Below are 18,419 nucleotides of genomic sequence, written 5' to 3'. Positions count from 1 at the left end.
TAATGCTGAGTATCTGATTTTTCTTCACACGCTGTGTATTTTACTGCCATTGTCGCTATAACGCAGTTCATAACAAGGAGTGGAAGTTCTGCTGTAACTAATTGGAGAAGTTGAACTGTACTTAGTATAATGATTGGCTCATCAGAATCACATAACTGCTACCTCTGCTGTAAGCAGCTTTCTGTGCAGTTTGTGAGAATGATCAAACACAAATTACTTGTAATGTGGCGCGAGTAATGGTGCAGTTGAAAACATGTGAACTTCCAGAGCTGTAAGAAAGCTAGCTACTGAAAAAAAACAAAGGGAAATAAGTTAAAAAAATATCTGCAGCTTTGAATTTCTGGATGAGTCAAAATGATTGTATGTTTTACGCAATCTAATGCCATGGAAATGAAAAGATATATGAGACATAATTGGACTTTTTCACTGTTATTGGCAAAACAATTAAATGACAATAGGATTAATTTTAAAAACATGAGTAAATAGAAGTTGCAGTCCTGTTCTTAGTGCTAGGGAAAGAGTGCAACAAGCTGCATTACAGCCTTCATCTCACTCAACAGCAGAAAAGCCAAATAGGAGAGACTTTGTAGGTTTTGAAAACATGTCTTGAGCCCCAAATTAATGTTACTTACTTGCGCTACTTGTTCAATGTCAGGCCTCAAGGGGATAGGAGGCTATCGATAAATATATGTGGTACTGATACATCTAGCTGAATCTTGAAAGTGTGGACAAAAGAACGATGATCCCTTTAGAGGTATATAGTGTTAGGCATAACAGATACTGTTGTGATGTTTGCTGAGAGAAGAAAGATCTATTTCAAGAAAGGTAGTAACATGAGCAGAAGCTCTACGATTGTCAATCATCTGCTACAGCATATTAATGGGACAACTAATGAGGTATATTATACTAGCGAGACATTCTATGTTAAATGAAATAGATTAGGAAAAAGGAAGAAATATTTTCAGAAGAGTCAGCAGCAAGATTAGACCAGTGGACAGGATGTAAATTCTGTTGAAGATATCATATTAAGGGAAAGGAAGCATGTGCAGTGTGAAGAAAGCAAAACTCTTAAATGCAAGAAGCTGACTTACTTTACATCCAAGTACTTGAATAGAAATGAATGAAACAACCCTATAAAGAAAGCTTGTGGGATAAATATCATGAATGATTCTGACAAATAAATCTATACCATTCAACAAGGTGGTATTGTTAGGTTTAATGGTCTGTGATTGTTAGAATGATGACTGCAGAAGGAAAGCATTAAGTGAATGTGAAGTGTCAGATAGACACAGGTGCTTAATGCATCATCATGAATTTTGCAGATCTGTGTGAAGTGACTCAAAGTAGTTGTAAGTCTTAAAAGTAATATTCAACTTATATGATGGAAAAAAACCACTATACAGATAATTAAGCTTAATGCAGAGGCATGAATAAAGAGCTATAGTTCTAGATAGTAAAAGGTGATGAAAAATGTATTAATTTCAGCAGAAGCCCAACTAAAGTTTGTAATGAAAACTCTTAAACATTCTAGAAGGGATTTGAGCCCTTCATATCCCAATAAATTATTGACTGCTGAATGGATCCTGACCAATTACAAAGATATGCAGGTTAGGCGGATTGACCATGGTGAATTGCCCACAGTGTCCAGGGACGTGTAGGTTCGGTGGGATAGCTGTGGGAAATGCAGGAATAGGATGAGGGTGTGGGGTGCTGTTTGGAGGGTTGATGTGGACTTGATGGGTCAAATGACCTGCTTCCAAACTCTAGGGATCTTATGTTTTCACTGGTCTTGGGTGTCTTCCTGGGTAACATAACTTCAATTATAATATTATGACAGCACATGGTAGTGTAAGACCAATGCAGCTTCTACCATTAGGAGTCCTAGCTGCCCTAAATCCAGTCTGAAAGCCAAAAGAAAAGCTAGAAAAGAAGAGTATTCAAGATAATGACAACACATAGGACAGCATGGAGACAGTGAAAATAAAAGACATGCTTAGATAAAATGGACTTCAATAAAACTTTGAAGAGATCTCATTATCCCAAGTTAACCATTGAAGACATTTAGCCATAATTTGCTGAGGTAAAGGTTCCCCTCATGTTGAAGATGTGATTAGCCAGTGCATCTGGACCAAAGCAACGGTTTCCTAATTACATTCTGGTCATAATTGGGAAGCATAGACATTTGCACATGTTGTTGGCTTTTCCCTTCTATCAGAAAAGTATTACGGTAGACAGCATGAGATAGTCAATGATCTTCCAGAATGAAAGCTAAAGACATATGATCTGCTAGTCTATGAATTTGGAGACACAATGGAAGCGATCACTACACATCACATTCATTACTTGGAATTACTGCTAGATACAGCTTGCCAACCTAAAAATGGACAAGAAACATACGCAATTGAAAATGCATGAAACAAATGACATAGGTCATAAACAAACAGCAAAGATTTTTCAAAGATTCTGACATGGTGAGAGTTGTACGAGAAATGCAGTGATCAACAGATATGACAGCAATTATTTGGCAGATTTGTCAACTATTTAGCAAAGTTCTTGCATGATTTGTCATCACAATATAAACCTCTACACAGGCTCGTTGTAAAGAAGGAATAACATTGGGCAAGAAGCTACTTCTTGTATAACCAAATAGTAAATGCCAATAATATCAGTGCTGAAGTACTTTCACTGTCAATGATGAAGTCACCTTGCATCAGGGCAACAGAACCTGGAGCATCAAATATGCAGTGATAATGGGAACTGCAGATGCTGGAGAATCCAAGATAATAAAATGTGAGGCTGGATGAACACAGCAGACCCAGCAGCATCTCAGGAGCACAAAAGCTGACGTTTCGGGCCTAGACCCTTCATCAGAGAGGAGAATGGGGTGAGGGTTCTGGAATAAATAGGGAGAGGAGGAAGGCGGACCAAAGATGGAGAGAAAAGAAGATAGGTGGAGAGAGTATAGGTGGGGAGGTAGGGAGGGGATAGGTCAGTCCAGGGAAGACGGACAGGTCAAGGAGGTGGGATGAGGTTAGTAGGTAGGAGATGGAGGTGCAGCTTGGGGTGGGAGGAAGGGATGGGTGAGAGGAAGAACAGGTTAGGGAGGCAGAGACAGGTTGGACTGGTTTTGGGATGCAGTGGGTGGAGGGGAAGAGCTGCAGAACTTAGGCCCCTTTAGGCCCCACCGCATCCCTAAACCAGCCCAGTTTGTCCCCTCCCCCCACTGCACCACACAACCAGCCCAGCTCTTCCCCTCCACCCACTGCATCCCAAAACCAGTCCAACCTGTCTCTGCCTCCCTAACCTGTTCTTCCTCTCACCCATCCCTTCCTCCCACCCCAAGCTGCACCTCCATCTCCTACCTACTAACCTCATCCCACCTCCTTGACCTGTCCGTCTTCCCTGGACTGACCTATCCCCTCCCTACCTCCCCACCTATACTCTCTCCACCTATCTTCTTTTCTCTCCATCTTCGGTCCGCCTCCCCCTCTCTCCCTATTTATTCCAGAACCCTCACCCCATCCCCCTCTCTGATGAAGGGTCTGGGCCCAAAACGTCAGCTTTTGTGCTCCTGAGATGCTGCTGGGCCTGCTGTGTTCATCCAGCATCAAATATGCAATTGCATTGTATCCAGAGTGTTAATGCAAAATGAACAAAGATACACTCAAATACAGAAAAGGTGTCTGGTTTTGGCTTTTGTATCTCAGCATTTTAATCAACTTCTCAGTATTTATGTAAATGATTTGGATGTGAATGTAGGAGGTATGGTTAGTAAGCTTGCATATGAGACCAAAATTAGTGGTGTAGTGGACAATGAAGAAGGTTATCTCAAAGTACACTGGGTCCTTGATCAGATAGGCCAATGGGCTGAGGAGTGGCAGATGGAGATTAATTTAGATAAACGTGAGGCGTTGCATTTAGCTAAGGCAAACCAAGGCAGGACTTATACAGTTAACAGTAGGGCCTTGGGGAGTGTTGTCAAACAAAGGGACCTAGGGATGCAGATGGTTCCTTGAAAGTGGAGTCGCAGGAAGACAGGGTGGGAAAGAAGACATTTGGTACACTTGCCTTCATTGGTTACTGCATTCGGAATAGGAGTTGGGACATCATGCTGTGGCCTTACAGGACATTGGTGAGGCCAGTTTTAGAACAAAATTCTGATCCCTCTGCTCCAGGAAAAATGTTGTTAAATTTGAAAGGGCTCAGGAAAGAATTACAAGCATGTCGCTGGGATTGGGGGGTTTGAACTATTGGGAGAGGCTGAATAGACTGGGGCTATTATCCCTGGAGTGTTGGAGGCTGAGAGGTGACCTTATAGAAGTTTATAGAACCATGATGGGCATGGTTAGGCATGGGTGAATAGCCAAGGTCTTTTTCCCAGGGCAAGGAACTCCGAAACTAGAGGGTATAGACTTAAGGTGAGAGGAAAAAGATTTGAAAGGGACGTGAGGGACAACTTTTTCAAGCAGAGGGTGGTGTGTGTATGGAAGACTGCCAGATGGGGTGGCGGAGGTGGGTACAATTACAACATTTAAAAGGCATCTGGATGGATAAATGAATAGGAAGGGTTCAGAGGGATATGGACCAAATGCTGGCAAATGGGACTGGATCAGTTTAGGATATCTGGTTGGCATGGGCATGTTGGACCAAAAAGTCTGTTTCCATGCCATATAACTATACGACATGCTTGCAAGGGACAAAATGGCAGTACAGTCCAACTATAAGCCACTTCAAAGTATCTTCCTCAAACTGCTGTTATCTGTTCCAAAGTATCTGCAAATAAGTTGTACAGAATCATCTGGGTGTGGCATATGAGCAAAGGAAACAGATGTTCACTGTCAATGTGCTGCCAAAAGCATCACTCCTTACAAATAAAGTTTAGCGTGCTAAGATAGAATGTGAAATCTCAGATTCACTGAGAAATAACAGCTCGAAATACAGCAACAACCTAACCGATATCGAATATGAAAGATACATATCTTGCTCAAATCGAGCAACTTACACAAAAAGATGCAACTCTTTATTTATTGCAGGAACTAATGATGAGAGGATGGCCTGAAAGCATCAATCATCATAGAACCCCTACAGTGTGGAAAGAGGCCCTTCAGCCAAAAAAGTTCACATGATCGTCTGAAAAGCAACCACCCAGACCCATTCCCCTACAGGTTTTCTATGTAACCTATCTAATATACACATCCTTGAACACTATGGGCAATTTAGCATGGCCAATCCACCTCACCTGCACATCTTTGGACTGTGGGAGGAAACCGGAGCACCCAGAGGAAACCCACGCAGACAGCCGCCTGAGGCGGGAATCAAATCCAGATCCCTGGCGCTGTGAAACAGCAGTGCTAACCACTGAGTGACTGTGCTGCCCTCAAGGGCCAACCTGTTCCTATAAGAGGGGATGGAGCAGACATAGATAAAGTGATGAAGTGAAGATAGCATCTTGGACAAAGAAAATAAAGCCAATGTCCCAATGGAAATGATAAATGACATGCTGAAGGACATCCAGGACAGGTTTTAAAGAAATGATTCTAGCCTAAGGAAGCCAAGAAAAGTGCTTTACTGGCCAAACATGAGGAATGAGATTAAGAACTATTTTGACCATTGCTGTTCTTGTAACAAATATCGAGCTAAGCAAGCTAAAGATCTGCAAATGGTACATGATCCCAGATAGACCATGGATTAAGCTTGAAGTGGAGCTCTTTACTCTCATGAAAACCACTTATCTTGTTGCCTGCAACTAATATTCTGTTTACTGAGAGTTAGATGAGCTGACATCAATGGCTATAAGCAAGATTGGAGAATGCCTTAAGTCATTATGCTATTCTAAACCTTTTGATGAGAGGCAATGACCCTTAATTTGTGAGTGAAGAACCTATCTTGTTTAATAAAAGATTCAAAAATTTACTACAAAGTAACATGTATGACCTTTATACAATCCCTAGTCAAAGGCAAAGGTTAGGCAGCAGAGAAATCTGTCAAAGGAATTATAAAAAATTTGAGCAAATTCAGCATGATTTGTACAAACCAATTCCTGAGTCAAGAAACTCACCTGTTTAAGGCAATGGAAAGAAGTTCAGTATATACATTAATGTCATCCTGTACCCAAACTACTCTTGCAAAAGAAACTACTGCGGCCAGAAGGAGTGAAAGTATAAGTGACAAAATCAAGGTGAAATGACACAAAGCCAAATTTCATGTCGATAAAACTGCAGTCATTGTCAGAGCTGAGCATCGGATGGTCAGTCAGAGCGCAAACGTTCAATGCTCTCGAAAAGAGTCAGCCCATGTGGCAACTTGGTGCTTATATTGAGCAGTTATCATCTCGATCACATACAATAAGAGTCAATGACCAGATATGTCATCATATTGCCTACATACAACTAGAGAAGCTTCGCCTGCAATGCGGGCAGCTGATAAGGGAAATTTGATTTTACTGCCTACACATGATACAGAATGGCCATCAGTTCCAAAGATATGCAGATATCTAGCAATGGAAACAGTTCTGCAACAACATTTAACAGAGCAATAGAAATCATCAGAGGAATGACATTCACCAGAAAAGGGGCATCACACTAGAAACAAACAGATACAAAATAAACAGCCAACGACATCTGAACACATACTATTAGGAGACAGCACGATTTAAAGACTACTCACAGATAGTAGGAGCTGCCGATGCTGGAGAATCTGAGATATCAAGGTGTAGAGCTGGATGAACACAGCGGGCCAGGCAGCATCAGAGGAGCAGGAAAGCTGACTTTTCGGGTCTAGACCCTTCTTCAGAAAATGAAGGTAGAGACCCGAAACGTCAGCTTTCCTGCTTCTCTGATGCTGCCTGGCCCGCTCTGTTCATCCAGCTCTACACATTGGTATCTCATGATTTAAAGACTAGTTATGTGTGCATATGCAGAGAAAAAAGAAAGTAGAACTGACTACAGCTAACACATTATTTTGTTAATGAATGCTAATTTTTTTGAGACCATGTATATCAAGCAACCGATGGTAGATGAAAGTTTCTCCCTTTATGAAAAGAGAGAAATATGATTGTATTTACGGTACTGGCTTGCTTTAAATTGTCATCTGACTGCAGTCTCTGAATGACGTACCTTTGCATGCAATCTGTGGGAGCATTTAAATGCAGATCACGTCTGACACTTAGGTTTACTAGAAATATGAGATGAATATTTTTTGAAAAACAAAGATATACTTTAAAGCTCTATTTTGTTAAAACATCATTAAATTATACGCTGAACAAAAATGAGTGGTGGGACCTATGAAACAGATTAAATAACCAACAAAAGCCAATTGAAAATTGTCAAGGGAACAGCGTGACCTCGGTTGCCGACATGCTTTATATCTCTTTTTATCTGCTATGATTTTGAATTTTCAGGTACTTTTGGGGCTGATTAAATGCCTGTTCAAATATTCAAGGCTTGCACTGCTTTCTTTTCAGTATCCCATCAAGGAGCTGTAAATAGTTCCACACATTAAAGGGCAACCTAATTTAAAGTGTGAATGGAACAGTCAATGATGGAATTACATTTCATCAGGGACTAAACCTCGAATGCCACTGGCACTGGAAATTGCATGTGGCCAGATATGCAGCAGAATCATGTTTGTACCTTTAAGACATAAAACAGGGTGGAACTATATTAGAGTAAAACTCAAGTTAACAAAATAAATCACAATGAAGATGGCCTAGTAACCAACAATGCACCATCAAACTAAACTGAATCAACTGAAATGAAGCTCAAAGCTCACATGCCCATTTATGTGCTTTACATTCTATACCATTTATACTTAGCAGAACATTACAGGCAATTCCTTGATGCTGATTTTAAAAAATAGAATGCATAGTGGCAAAACATTGCAAAGAAATAGATTTCCAAAGCTCGAACCTGACATGTTTACTTTATTTCAAAGCACTAGTGATACTGTTTTCCTTTGGTAGTAATAACATAACTGAAAAAATGCTTCCCAACATGATAAGTGAACAGCTCTATGCAGGCAGCCTATGTACAATGTGCAATTAGGTAAGTAAAGAGGGTTGTGGACTCTCATCACACACTCCGATTTTCATCTGTGGATGCCAGTTCCTATTACAGTGTTTATTGCAATAAACACAAGCCTCATTTTCGCTTAGAATTTTTGTGCAAATAACTTTAAAAGATCCCATAACAAATCTGGCATCCCCTGTGGTATCAAGAAGATCACTAATAATATCAAAGTAATGTACATGACCAGGAAAGTCTTAAGCGCTGCATTACAAGAACAGAATAATGTTGGTGAATGCTCGATAACGCATCAGCTAAGACATCACCAAACTTTCCTCTAAACCTGCCTGCTGTGATATCCACCTGGAAGGAGTCTTACTCATCGCAGTTTAGCAGGTCCTCAATCAAATACCCTCTTGATGATAAGCTTCTTCTATAGAACTAAACACATGTTCCCTCACTGATAAAATTACACTAATCAGAGAAGCTTTAATTATCCTGTGCAACCAGATGGTACTAAATGTTTTTCTTTAAGACAAAATTTTTTTCATTAAATATTTCCGTTCCTTTAGAGATAATGGCAAACAAGGTGAGTAAGTTACAGCTCCAGCAGATAAGACTGGGAGATGGAAGGTTTGCTGTGATGCAGATGAAGCTGAGCGACAGAACAAGGGCAGCATGGTGGCTTACTGGTCAGCACTGCTGCCTCACAGCGCCACGGGCCTGGGTTTGATTCTAGCCTCAGGCAACTGTCTCTATGGAGTTTGCACATTCTCCCCACGTCTGTGTGGGTGTCCTCTGGGTGCTCCGCTTTTCTCCCACAGTACAAGATGTGCTGGTTAGATGTATTGGTCATTCTCAGTTGCCCAAATGTCCAGGGATGTGTAATTCAGGTGGATTAGCCATGGGAAATGCATGGGTAACAGGGATAGGGTGGAGGCGCGGGTTGGACTGAGTAGGATGCTCTTTGAACTGCTGTTATGGACTTGATGGGCCAAATGGCCTGCTTCCGCAGGGTAGGGATTGTATATGTAAGGGTTTGAGTGAAGATTTGTAGCTTGCGTGCTAGATGTAGATTTTGGTGTGTTTGCTAGGATGGGAGGTTTGATAGCAGACATTTCATTCCTTACTAGGTGACCTCCTCAGTGCTGTGGAGCCTCCTGCCAAGCACTGTTGTCTTGTGCCAATTCAAATTTACATGGTCTGGTTTTTGTTGCTTCTGCTAAGTGCTGGTTCCAGCTATGCTTTGCAATATCTGTACATTGGGTCTAATTCCATGTGTTTGTTGATGGAGTCCGCAGATGAATGCCAAATCTCCAAGAATTCCCTGTTTGGCTTGTCTAATGGTAATAGTGTTGTCCCAGTTGAAAGTGTGGTTTTTCTCGTCTGTGTGTATTGAAACCAAGGACATCTGGTTGTGTCATTAAGCTGCTAGCTGGTGTTCGTGCATGCAGGTTGCTAGTTGTCTGCCTGTTTGTCCTGCAAGTAGTGTTTTGTGCAGTTTCCATGGTCAGTTGAGGGCTTAGTGTGGCTGCTGGTTCGTGCGCCGTCATGATTCCAAACAGTCTGAGTAGTCTGACTGTCAGTTCTGAGGTATATTTTATAACATGGTAAGGCGGTTATTGTTTTGGGTTTTGGTGTGTCCTGGTTGTATGGTCAGTTGGCTAGGCATCTATGGATGAAGCTGCAGGGGTATCCACTCCCGACTTTACCAGTGATACAGTTCAGACCATGCTAGATTTGGCGAGTTCTGGCTGAAACTTGGATAGTCAGTATAGACTGGTCAGACAGGTAATAAATGAAAAGTAGATAAGAACATAAATGTTGCATGACTGTTTGAATTGCACACCTAGTGGTTCTTTATTTCTTTTGAAGTATGCAAATATAAAATAGAGAACAATGCACCAAGTAATGCCAAAACCAATCAAGCGTGTCCAACCATTTAGAACAAGATGCCAGGTCCACGTACAACAATCACTGAGTGGGCAATGAATGTTTTTATTTGAAATGAACCAAGTATAATCATAATTAAACATCATACTGAGGATAATTAAATTCTTTTGTAATTAAACTTCTCCACATTTTTTGATAGTGTCACAATTATTGTAGAGTGTGTAAGAAAAAAATGTGAACGCAATATATCCAAAGATGTAAGCACTTACACACTCTACAATAATTGTGACACTATCAATAAATATGGAGAAGTTTAATTACAAAAGAATTTAATTATCCTCAGTATGATGTTTAATTATGATTATACTTGGTTCATTTCAAATAAAAACATTCATTGCCCACTCAGTGATTGTTGTACGTGGACCTGGCATCTTGTTCTAAATGGTTGGACACGCTTGATTGAAATTATCAATGACAATCCTCATTAGTAAAGACAACATATGAAAATTGCCTTATAAATGTCAAAATGTATGTTGTAAAGAAAAAGGTCATGATAAGGGCTTTGTTTTCATTAATCAATAGCAGTCTTGGAATGATAACAGAAGACGACAGGTGCTTTGCAGAAATTCACAGAAAGATAGGGATATCCAGAAATAATTTTTTGAAAATGAAGGGAATACTAACAACAAGGAATCCCATGCTTGTAACTAGAAAATGTCTCATACAATGTTTTATTTTATCCACTTTTCTGTATACTTTAAAAACCTGGATATCAAATAAAGATCTCTGAAAGGAAATAAAGGCCTTTAAAACGTGGATGCTAAGAGAAATGCTAAAAATTCATAACACAAATAAACAGTTACTTTAATGTATTTGATAAAATGCCAGTACTTTGGCCTTGCTGAGCGTTGTCAAACTGTACAGATCTCTTCTTGAGGGCAAAATAGAGGGCAGCAGAAAGTAGTGTTAACTTAAGTATAGTTGGGTAACAGATGTCACAGATTGATTCAGTTGGGATCCAAAGGATTTATAAAGATTGTGGTATAGCATGACAGCAGATCTCCTAATTGAAGAATCTACAAGCAGCAGCAGCAATTGATAAAATTGCTTTACAGAATTAATTTCCAATAGATGAGCTTGTTGTTCTTGTTATCTCATTTGGATTTTTAAATTAATTGTGGGCAACTGAAGCCAAAGACAACTGCAATTCCTGCTGAAGTACAGCTTGATCCCTTTTCCAAGGCAGAACGTGCTACAACAATAAGATTCTATGTTCTTTTACATTTAGATATGCTAGAGAAAGTCAAACTAAATGAATAATGCAAAAGTAAAGCTCTTTTGGATTATTAAATACATAATATCTTGTTCAGAAACATGCAGTAATTCTTGTAGAGAGAGTGGGAAAGTTTTTGTTTTGTCACAGTTAATATATATGCAACCTGATAATGAATTTATATTGCTTCCATGAAATACTACCTCACTGTAACTATGATAGATAGTTCTAGACTGCTTTTCCTGAAATTGCAATGATCCTTTTTGACCACAAAAATAGTTTTAAGAAACTCCTTGGACGACAGTGCAGTTTAACATAAAAGGTTGGTTAAATGGTTTCACATTCTGTACTTAGGCCCAGATTTTGCAGATCTGGGCACTCAGAGACTAGGTGTGGTGCTCCTGGTGACGGAGTGGTAGTGGAGCAATGGTGGTTGTCACCCTGGAGCAGAACTCCTGGAAAGAACTGTGATGTGGGTGCATTGATAGGCATGGAGCCCATTGTGAAGACCCCCTACACTCCCCCAATGTCAGGCGTAGCACAAGAAGGGAGGAAGAACTCTGGTTTTATTTACATTTGTCTTATATCTTAATATCTTCTGTCACTCAAAATGCCAGCAGATAATGGCAACATATTATAGTTTTCATTTGTTTAATAAAGTGAAAACAGATCATTCAACTCAATGCAATATACCCTGACACATGCACTATGGGATTCATTGGGAGTCCAACATGCTAACTATACAGTAATTGTTTGGGTCATTTAGTCTTTGATGTGCAATTATCTGAAACCTGAAAAGCTCTGAAAGAAGACTGAACTCTGAGTTAGACTTGGAGACTTTGGAAGGCTCTTACTAAATTAACTAGATGGCAATTGAGGAAATGTTAGAAGGATTAAACCGGTTCAAGCTCGTGGATAACTATAAAATTGCTCTGCTAATCTCTGTAGCACTTAGGGTGAATGGGATCAAACATTATGGGAAGAAAGCAGGATTAGGCAATTGAGTTGGATGATCAGTGATGATCAGCCATGATCACGAAGAAAGGTGGAGCAGGTTCAAAGGGCCGAATGGTCTCCTCCTGCTCCTATGTTCTATGTTTCTATGATCATTATCCCTGTGTCAGTCTAATCCCTCACTGAATTTACTGAGACCCTATTCCCTCACATTCGTATCTGGCTCATTATCCTCAAGCCCACTTGCCACTATACCCCTACTCCACTACCAATCACTACCTGGGACCTTACATCCTCACCCCCTTGCCGCCCTACTCCCCTCACATTTACCTATCACCCTAACCCCACACTGACCTGCCACCCTACCTTCTCATCTACCTGTCACCCTATCTCCTCACCCCCTTGGCACCTAACCCCCTTACTAGCTGAACCACCTGCCATCCTTCCCCGTTATCTTCCCATCTTACCTTGTAGCTTGTCAATTACCATTTCGACCTCCAAACCTGAGAACACAGCAATGACTGGTGTAAAAGCAGTATTTCGTCTCTGGTGCTGATCCAACACTGCACTGGAAGGCTCTCTGAACAAATACATACCTCTTTCCTCAAAAAACCTGAACCAGAGGTTCACGCCAGAAATGTAGAACTACAGGACAATATAAATAAAAAGGAATGTGCTGGCAATTGAACTGTGATTGCCACTCCTTGGAAGATTCTGCACTACTTATTTCAGAAAGACATAAATGGTCTTAATGGAGATAAAAACATGTGGAGCTAGATGGACACAGCAGGGCAAGCAGCATCATAGGAGCAGAAAGGCTGACGTTTTGGGCCTAGACCCTTCATCAGATGATCCTATGATGCTGCTTGGCCTGCTGTGTTCATCCAGCTCTACACCTTGTTATCTCTGATTGTCCAGCATTTGCAGTTCCTATTATCTCTGGTCTTCATGGAGGCTGACTTCCACGCCTGATTGACTTCTGGTGGCCCACTGCTAGAAGTACATAAATTGATGCTAGGCAATGATACAATTAATTTAAGAAGTAATATCACAGTGCTATATCCAACTATAAAAGTTCTCAGTTTAGTAATCTGTGAGCCAAAGCAAAACAAAAAACAATAATCCATTTATATTGGGTTACGATATGGGTCACATCCCTAGAAAGATTGATCGAAATAACATTAAAGTGTAATGTTTGGTTTGTATCTTGCTCACTGTTTATAGTTTTCTTCCAGTCAGTTCCAAGATCTTTTCAATTGTCAACTATAACAGTTCATCTGCATTTTGGCTTAAAGAGTCTGAATAAATTATCCTTAGGATATTTGGATAAGGTTAAATGGATGTTTTTTATGTATTACTAAAACTGAAGACATTTAGAAAATATAATTATATTACAATTAGTATGGCTGGTACTTGCCCATTGACAGCAGATGAGCTTTCATAAATAGATCAATATGTAGAAAGCAAAAAGCCAGAAATTAAAAGTGTATTAAAATATTGAACAGTGAATGAATATTGAACAAAACAATTTACATCAATCACGTTCTCTTTTGAAGTACTTTTTTGTTGTTTTTAGAAGACTCAGAATTAAATGTAATTATTGCTTTGCTGATGCAATATAGGTCATTATTTTGTAGAAACAAATATTTGCAGTGACCAAACAGAAATCAATGTGATGTTTCAAGGAGTAAAACATTTTCAAAATAAACATCCAAAACATTAGCTGGTAATTAGTTCAACTCTGTTTTAAGAAAATTAGCAATATTTTAAACATTGTGCCAATTATCTTTTATCAATTCTAATTAAATATTCTGATATTTTCATTTTCCTGCTATATGATCTCCAGTTATCTTGCATCATTACAAAGTCTGGCTCCTATAAACATCCGCAATTTGTAGAATGTGAGTTTGAATCATATTGTTGAAATGTCTGTCAGATATGCATTTTAATTCTATGAAATTAATTAGCTCAATGAAATCTGTGCCCTTTCAGAAAAATGCTCAGTAAAATTTGTTGTGGCTGAAGATCAACATTACCTTTACCAAAGGTTTTACATCTACTACCTTTGGCAGTAAATTATAAAGTACAACATTTCTTACATTAAATAATTTTAAAGACTAAGTTTTCATTCTAGATACAAATGGTTGGCAGATTTCTAAGTTCTAACTTTGTTTGTTACTTTGTTGAGAAAAATAGTAGGGTAATGCAAAAGATGCAGGAACAATTGTCAGTATTTAGTATTTTAAAATGTTAATATGAAAAGGACATACTTTGTATTTTCGTATTCTGTATAAGCTTAACCTGTTTGCAATATATTGTGCATCACAGTGAATTATTCAGGTATGATAATTATAGGTAATGCATTGAATCTAAATGGACCTTTAGGAATGTTATTCTATTTTAAACCATTTTCAATTCAACCAGAGTTTCTCTTGGGATCTCAAATGCTGCATGGCAAATGGAGCTCTGGGAACTATCTAATTCAGTGTGCAACAATAGCATTACTTTCTTCACTTACCCCTTTGGCATCAATCACTCCAGGATTGGCATTGAACTTTACAGTCTTAAGTCTAGATCGTTCTTTCCTTTCAACTCTGGAGATACAGGAGAATGAATGGTGCATTAGAATAGATTATTTTGATTCAATGATTCAGTCAAAAATACCGAGAAAGATAAATTTGATGGATAGTAAAACAAGCAGTCTAACTGTTACAATTCTTACACAAAAAATTAAAATTTAAATCACATCCGTACTTTACCCAGGTATCAAGAGTGCAGTTGACATTTATATAAGTGAAAAAAAAATCATAAGATGATATTTACTCTTGAACCACCACCTAGATGCTTTGCATTATATTAGAAATACACACAACAGGTCAACATTCATTTTAGAGCCATTGCTATGAGGCTTGATTTTAACCTGGGCCAGGTGAGGGATCAGAGGTGCACAGGCCCTATTCTAGTCGACTCTATTCTAGCCGTGGATGATTTTACAGAACATGTTTTACAGAGAACTTCTGAAAGAGCAGCCTACTTAGGAACTGGCTGAAACTAAATCCACAATAATTAAGTAAGATAAGCCCTTTGTTTGGGAGCATATAAATTCAATTCACAAATTCAGTTTAGCCTTGGACTGAGTGCATACATTTGCCTGGTAAGAAAGTGTCTAAATTTTTATTTTATGCAAAGATAATTTAGCCTAATTTGTAGTTGGCATGCAAGCAAATCTGTTGTTTAAAGCTCTGTAGTAGTGAGGTTTGAGTATGTTTATTTTCAAGGGGTCCATTGATGGTGTGGCCTAATTAAAAACAGGCTGAAGCTGAGTCCTCACTAACTAACCCAGATAGGCCTTTTGAGTTGGAAACGTATACAAGTAGCTAACTTAGTGCAACATAGCACCAAGGCTTGCATCTTTGAATACAGAGTTGAAAGTGAATGAATCAAGGAGTTAAGTGGTGAATGGAGAGAGACATTTGGTTGCTCTGCGTGGACAAAGAAAAGGATTGGCAAGTGCTTCTAGCCCTTAAAGTAAAAAAAAGTTTGTAGTTTATATATTAGTCTCTAGTTTTTTTTGTCTCGTTTACTTGTTAGGTGTAAAATTGATAATAATCTGTTAAAACTAATAAAATAATACTGATGTATTCAGAGTGGGATACTAGAATGATTTAATTAATAATAAATAGCAGGTGGAGTAAATGAAAGGCGCCTGACACTAAGATGATCCACCATGAACACATTTGCTCAACTGTTTACAGCTTGACAAATTTCAGATCTGAGTTGACGAGTTGAAGTGGGAATTGCAAATAGGAGGATATAATATAAATTAGGAGGATAGATACTGTTCTCTGCAGCCATATGTGAGCCTAAAGTCTGCATTGCCTGCTTGTTGCCAGCTTTCAGAACAAGTCCTCGGGGCTAGACGGGAACTTCAAATGGGAGGGATGGGATCTGGTTGTCATCATTCACATTGATACCAACAACATTGATGGGACTGGAAAATATGTTCTCCTGAAAGATTCTGAAGAGAGGCTAACTTAAAATCTCTGGGGTATGTCTGGATTACTGTCTGGGCCACAGGCAAACTGGCACAGGAAAACAAAATCAAGAAATTAACTGCATGGCCTAAAGATTAGCATGTGAGGAAAGAGTTTAAGCTCATGAAGCAGTGGCACCAGATACTGAGATAGAAGGAGCCTTTTCCTATGGAACTGGCTTCACTTGAACTGCGCTAGAACCAGTATTTCCAGGGAATTGAAGAACTGTATTGATGGCTGTAGATATTCAGTGATATATGACTTTCCAAAAATATAGACAGGAATGAAAGAGGAATAACTTCATTAGCATGAGATGGGACAACTATGAAAGCAAGAATTATTATGAAATTAAAAGACGTAGAATCCATCTTGGTGGAGGTAAGAAATAACAATGAAAGAAGACACTAGTGGGAGTAGTCTATAGGTACCCACACAGTAGCTGTTCTGAAGGATAAAGAAGAAATCAAGAGATCATGAGGGCATGTAAAAAAAGCAGTACATTAATCACAGGTTACTTTAATCTTCATGTAGAACGTGAAAATCAAATTCGTAAAGGTAGCCAATAGGAAGAATTCGTAGGGTATTTAGGGCAGTTATGTGAAACAAATTGCTGTGATCCAACCAGGGATCAGGCTATTTTGAATCTGGTAATGTGCAATGAGATAGGTGTAATGAATGAACTCTGAGTAAAAGATCCCCTAGGGAACAAAACACATTAGAATTTAGCATTCAGTTTGATAGTGAGCAACTGGATTAGAAACAACTGTGCAAAACTTAAAATCAGGATAATTATATAAGGCAAGAGAAAAGTTGGCTGGTGTGGGCTTGGAAAAGAACTTAGGAGAAAAGGTAGATAAGGAACAATGGTGGACATTTAAGAATACAGTAGATGACTTACAGGAAACATATATCCCACTGAGGAACAAGGATTATAGGGCAGGAATAAATTCACCTTGATTAGCTAGGAGGTTAAAGATAGCATCAAATTAAAAAAAAGAGGGCTCTTGTAGCACAGCGATAGTGTCCCAATCTTGGAGCCAGGAATCCCAGGGTAAAGTTCCATATGCTCCAGAAGTGTGTAATAATATCTCTGAACGGGTTGATTAAAAGTACCTCAAATTGACAAAACAAAACAATGCTACAAAGTAGTAGCCAGAGAATTGGAAAAGTTTAACAGCCAAGAAAAGATGAGCAAAATCTAATAAATTGGGGAAAATTAGCAATGAGGACAAACAAATAATATAAAAATAGACAATAAGAGCTTCTTTAAATACAAAAAAAGGAAATGAAAGGCCAAAGTGGACAAGAGTTACTTAGAGCACAATGCTGGGGAATAAAATTTGTGAACAAGGAAAAGCCAGAGGAGTTCAATAAATACATTGCATTTTTCTTCAGTAGAGAATATTAATATAATCTCTATATTACTAAATAATTAAGGATATAAGGGTGTAGGGAAGAAATTTTAAAAATCAAACTGATTACACAAAGTTCAGCACCATTAGCAACTCCTCAGAGACTGAAGCAATCCAAGTCCAAATGCAGCAAAACCTGAACAATATCCAGGCTTGAGCTGAAAAGCGGCAAAGTAACATTCACACCATGCAAATGCGAGACAGTGACCATTTCCAATAAGGGACAATCTAGCCATCCCCTCTAAACATTCAAAGGTCTTGGCATCACTGAATCCCACGAAATTAACATCCTGGGTTACCATTGACAGAAAGTGAACTGGACTAGATTTTCGGGAGGAGAGCGAGAGCGAGACAGAGAGTACCAGGAGGCGACCGGGAAGGTAAGGTTTTAAAAACTTAGCGCGAGCGTCGGAGCCCTCCATTTTTGTTTCAGCAGCAGGAGGAGCAGGAGCGTCGACTAGGTAGCTGCTGGGAAGGTGAGTCACTGTTTTAAAAACTTATCGTGAAAAGGCGGAGCGTACGCTGAGCAGGAGCAGACATGGGACCTCTGTAAGTGAGGTAATATATTTGTGTGGTTGCACGGGTAGTGTCTCCCACCCATCCTCCTCCTCTAACCAAAAAAAAGGTTCTGTGCGCCAGATTGGTAAGGTAACTAGTTTATTTTTTATTCTTTATTTTTCAACAGTCTCTCTGGGAATTTAGAATAATGGGAACGGAGGTCAGGGCAGTTGAATGTTCCTCCTGCAGAATGTGGGAGGTAAGGGTCACCACTAGTGTTCCTGCTGACTACATCTGCGGGAAGTACCCAGCTCCAGCTCCTTGAAAACCACGTTAGGGAGCTGGAGCTGGA

General features: G+C 39.3%; 1 protein-coding gene across 11 annotated transcripts in view; it reads right to left on the bottom strand.

Annotated features, from left to right (window-relative positions):
* dlg2 (discs, large homolog 2 (Drosophila)) overlaps window positions 1–18,419 on the bottom strand; it is an 891,501-nt gene that overhangs the window by 64,243 nt on the left and 808,839 nt on the right. For all 11 annotated transcript variants that reach the window (XM_048533248.1, XM_048533245.1, XM_048533246.1 and 8 more), the window contains one exon: window positions 14,642–14,717. In XM_048533248.1, the coding sequence (XP_048389205.1) occupies window positions 14,642–14,717 (76 nt within the window). The remainder of the gene's footprint in view (window positions 1–14,641; window positions 14,718–18,419) is intronic.

Source organism: Stegostoma tigrinum, chromosome 6 (assembly GCF_030684315.1).
Source record: "Stegostoma tigrinum isolate sSteTig4 chromosome 6, sSteTig4.hap1, whole genome shotgun sequence".
NCBI lineage: Eukaryota > Metazoa > Chordata > Chondrichthyes > Orectolobiformes > Stegostomatidae > Stegostoma > Stegostoma tigrinum.
The sequence above is the reverse complement of the archived record's forward strand: the minus strand, read 5'-3'. Positions and strand labels throughout refer to the sequence as shown.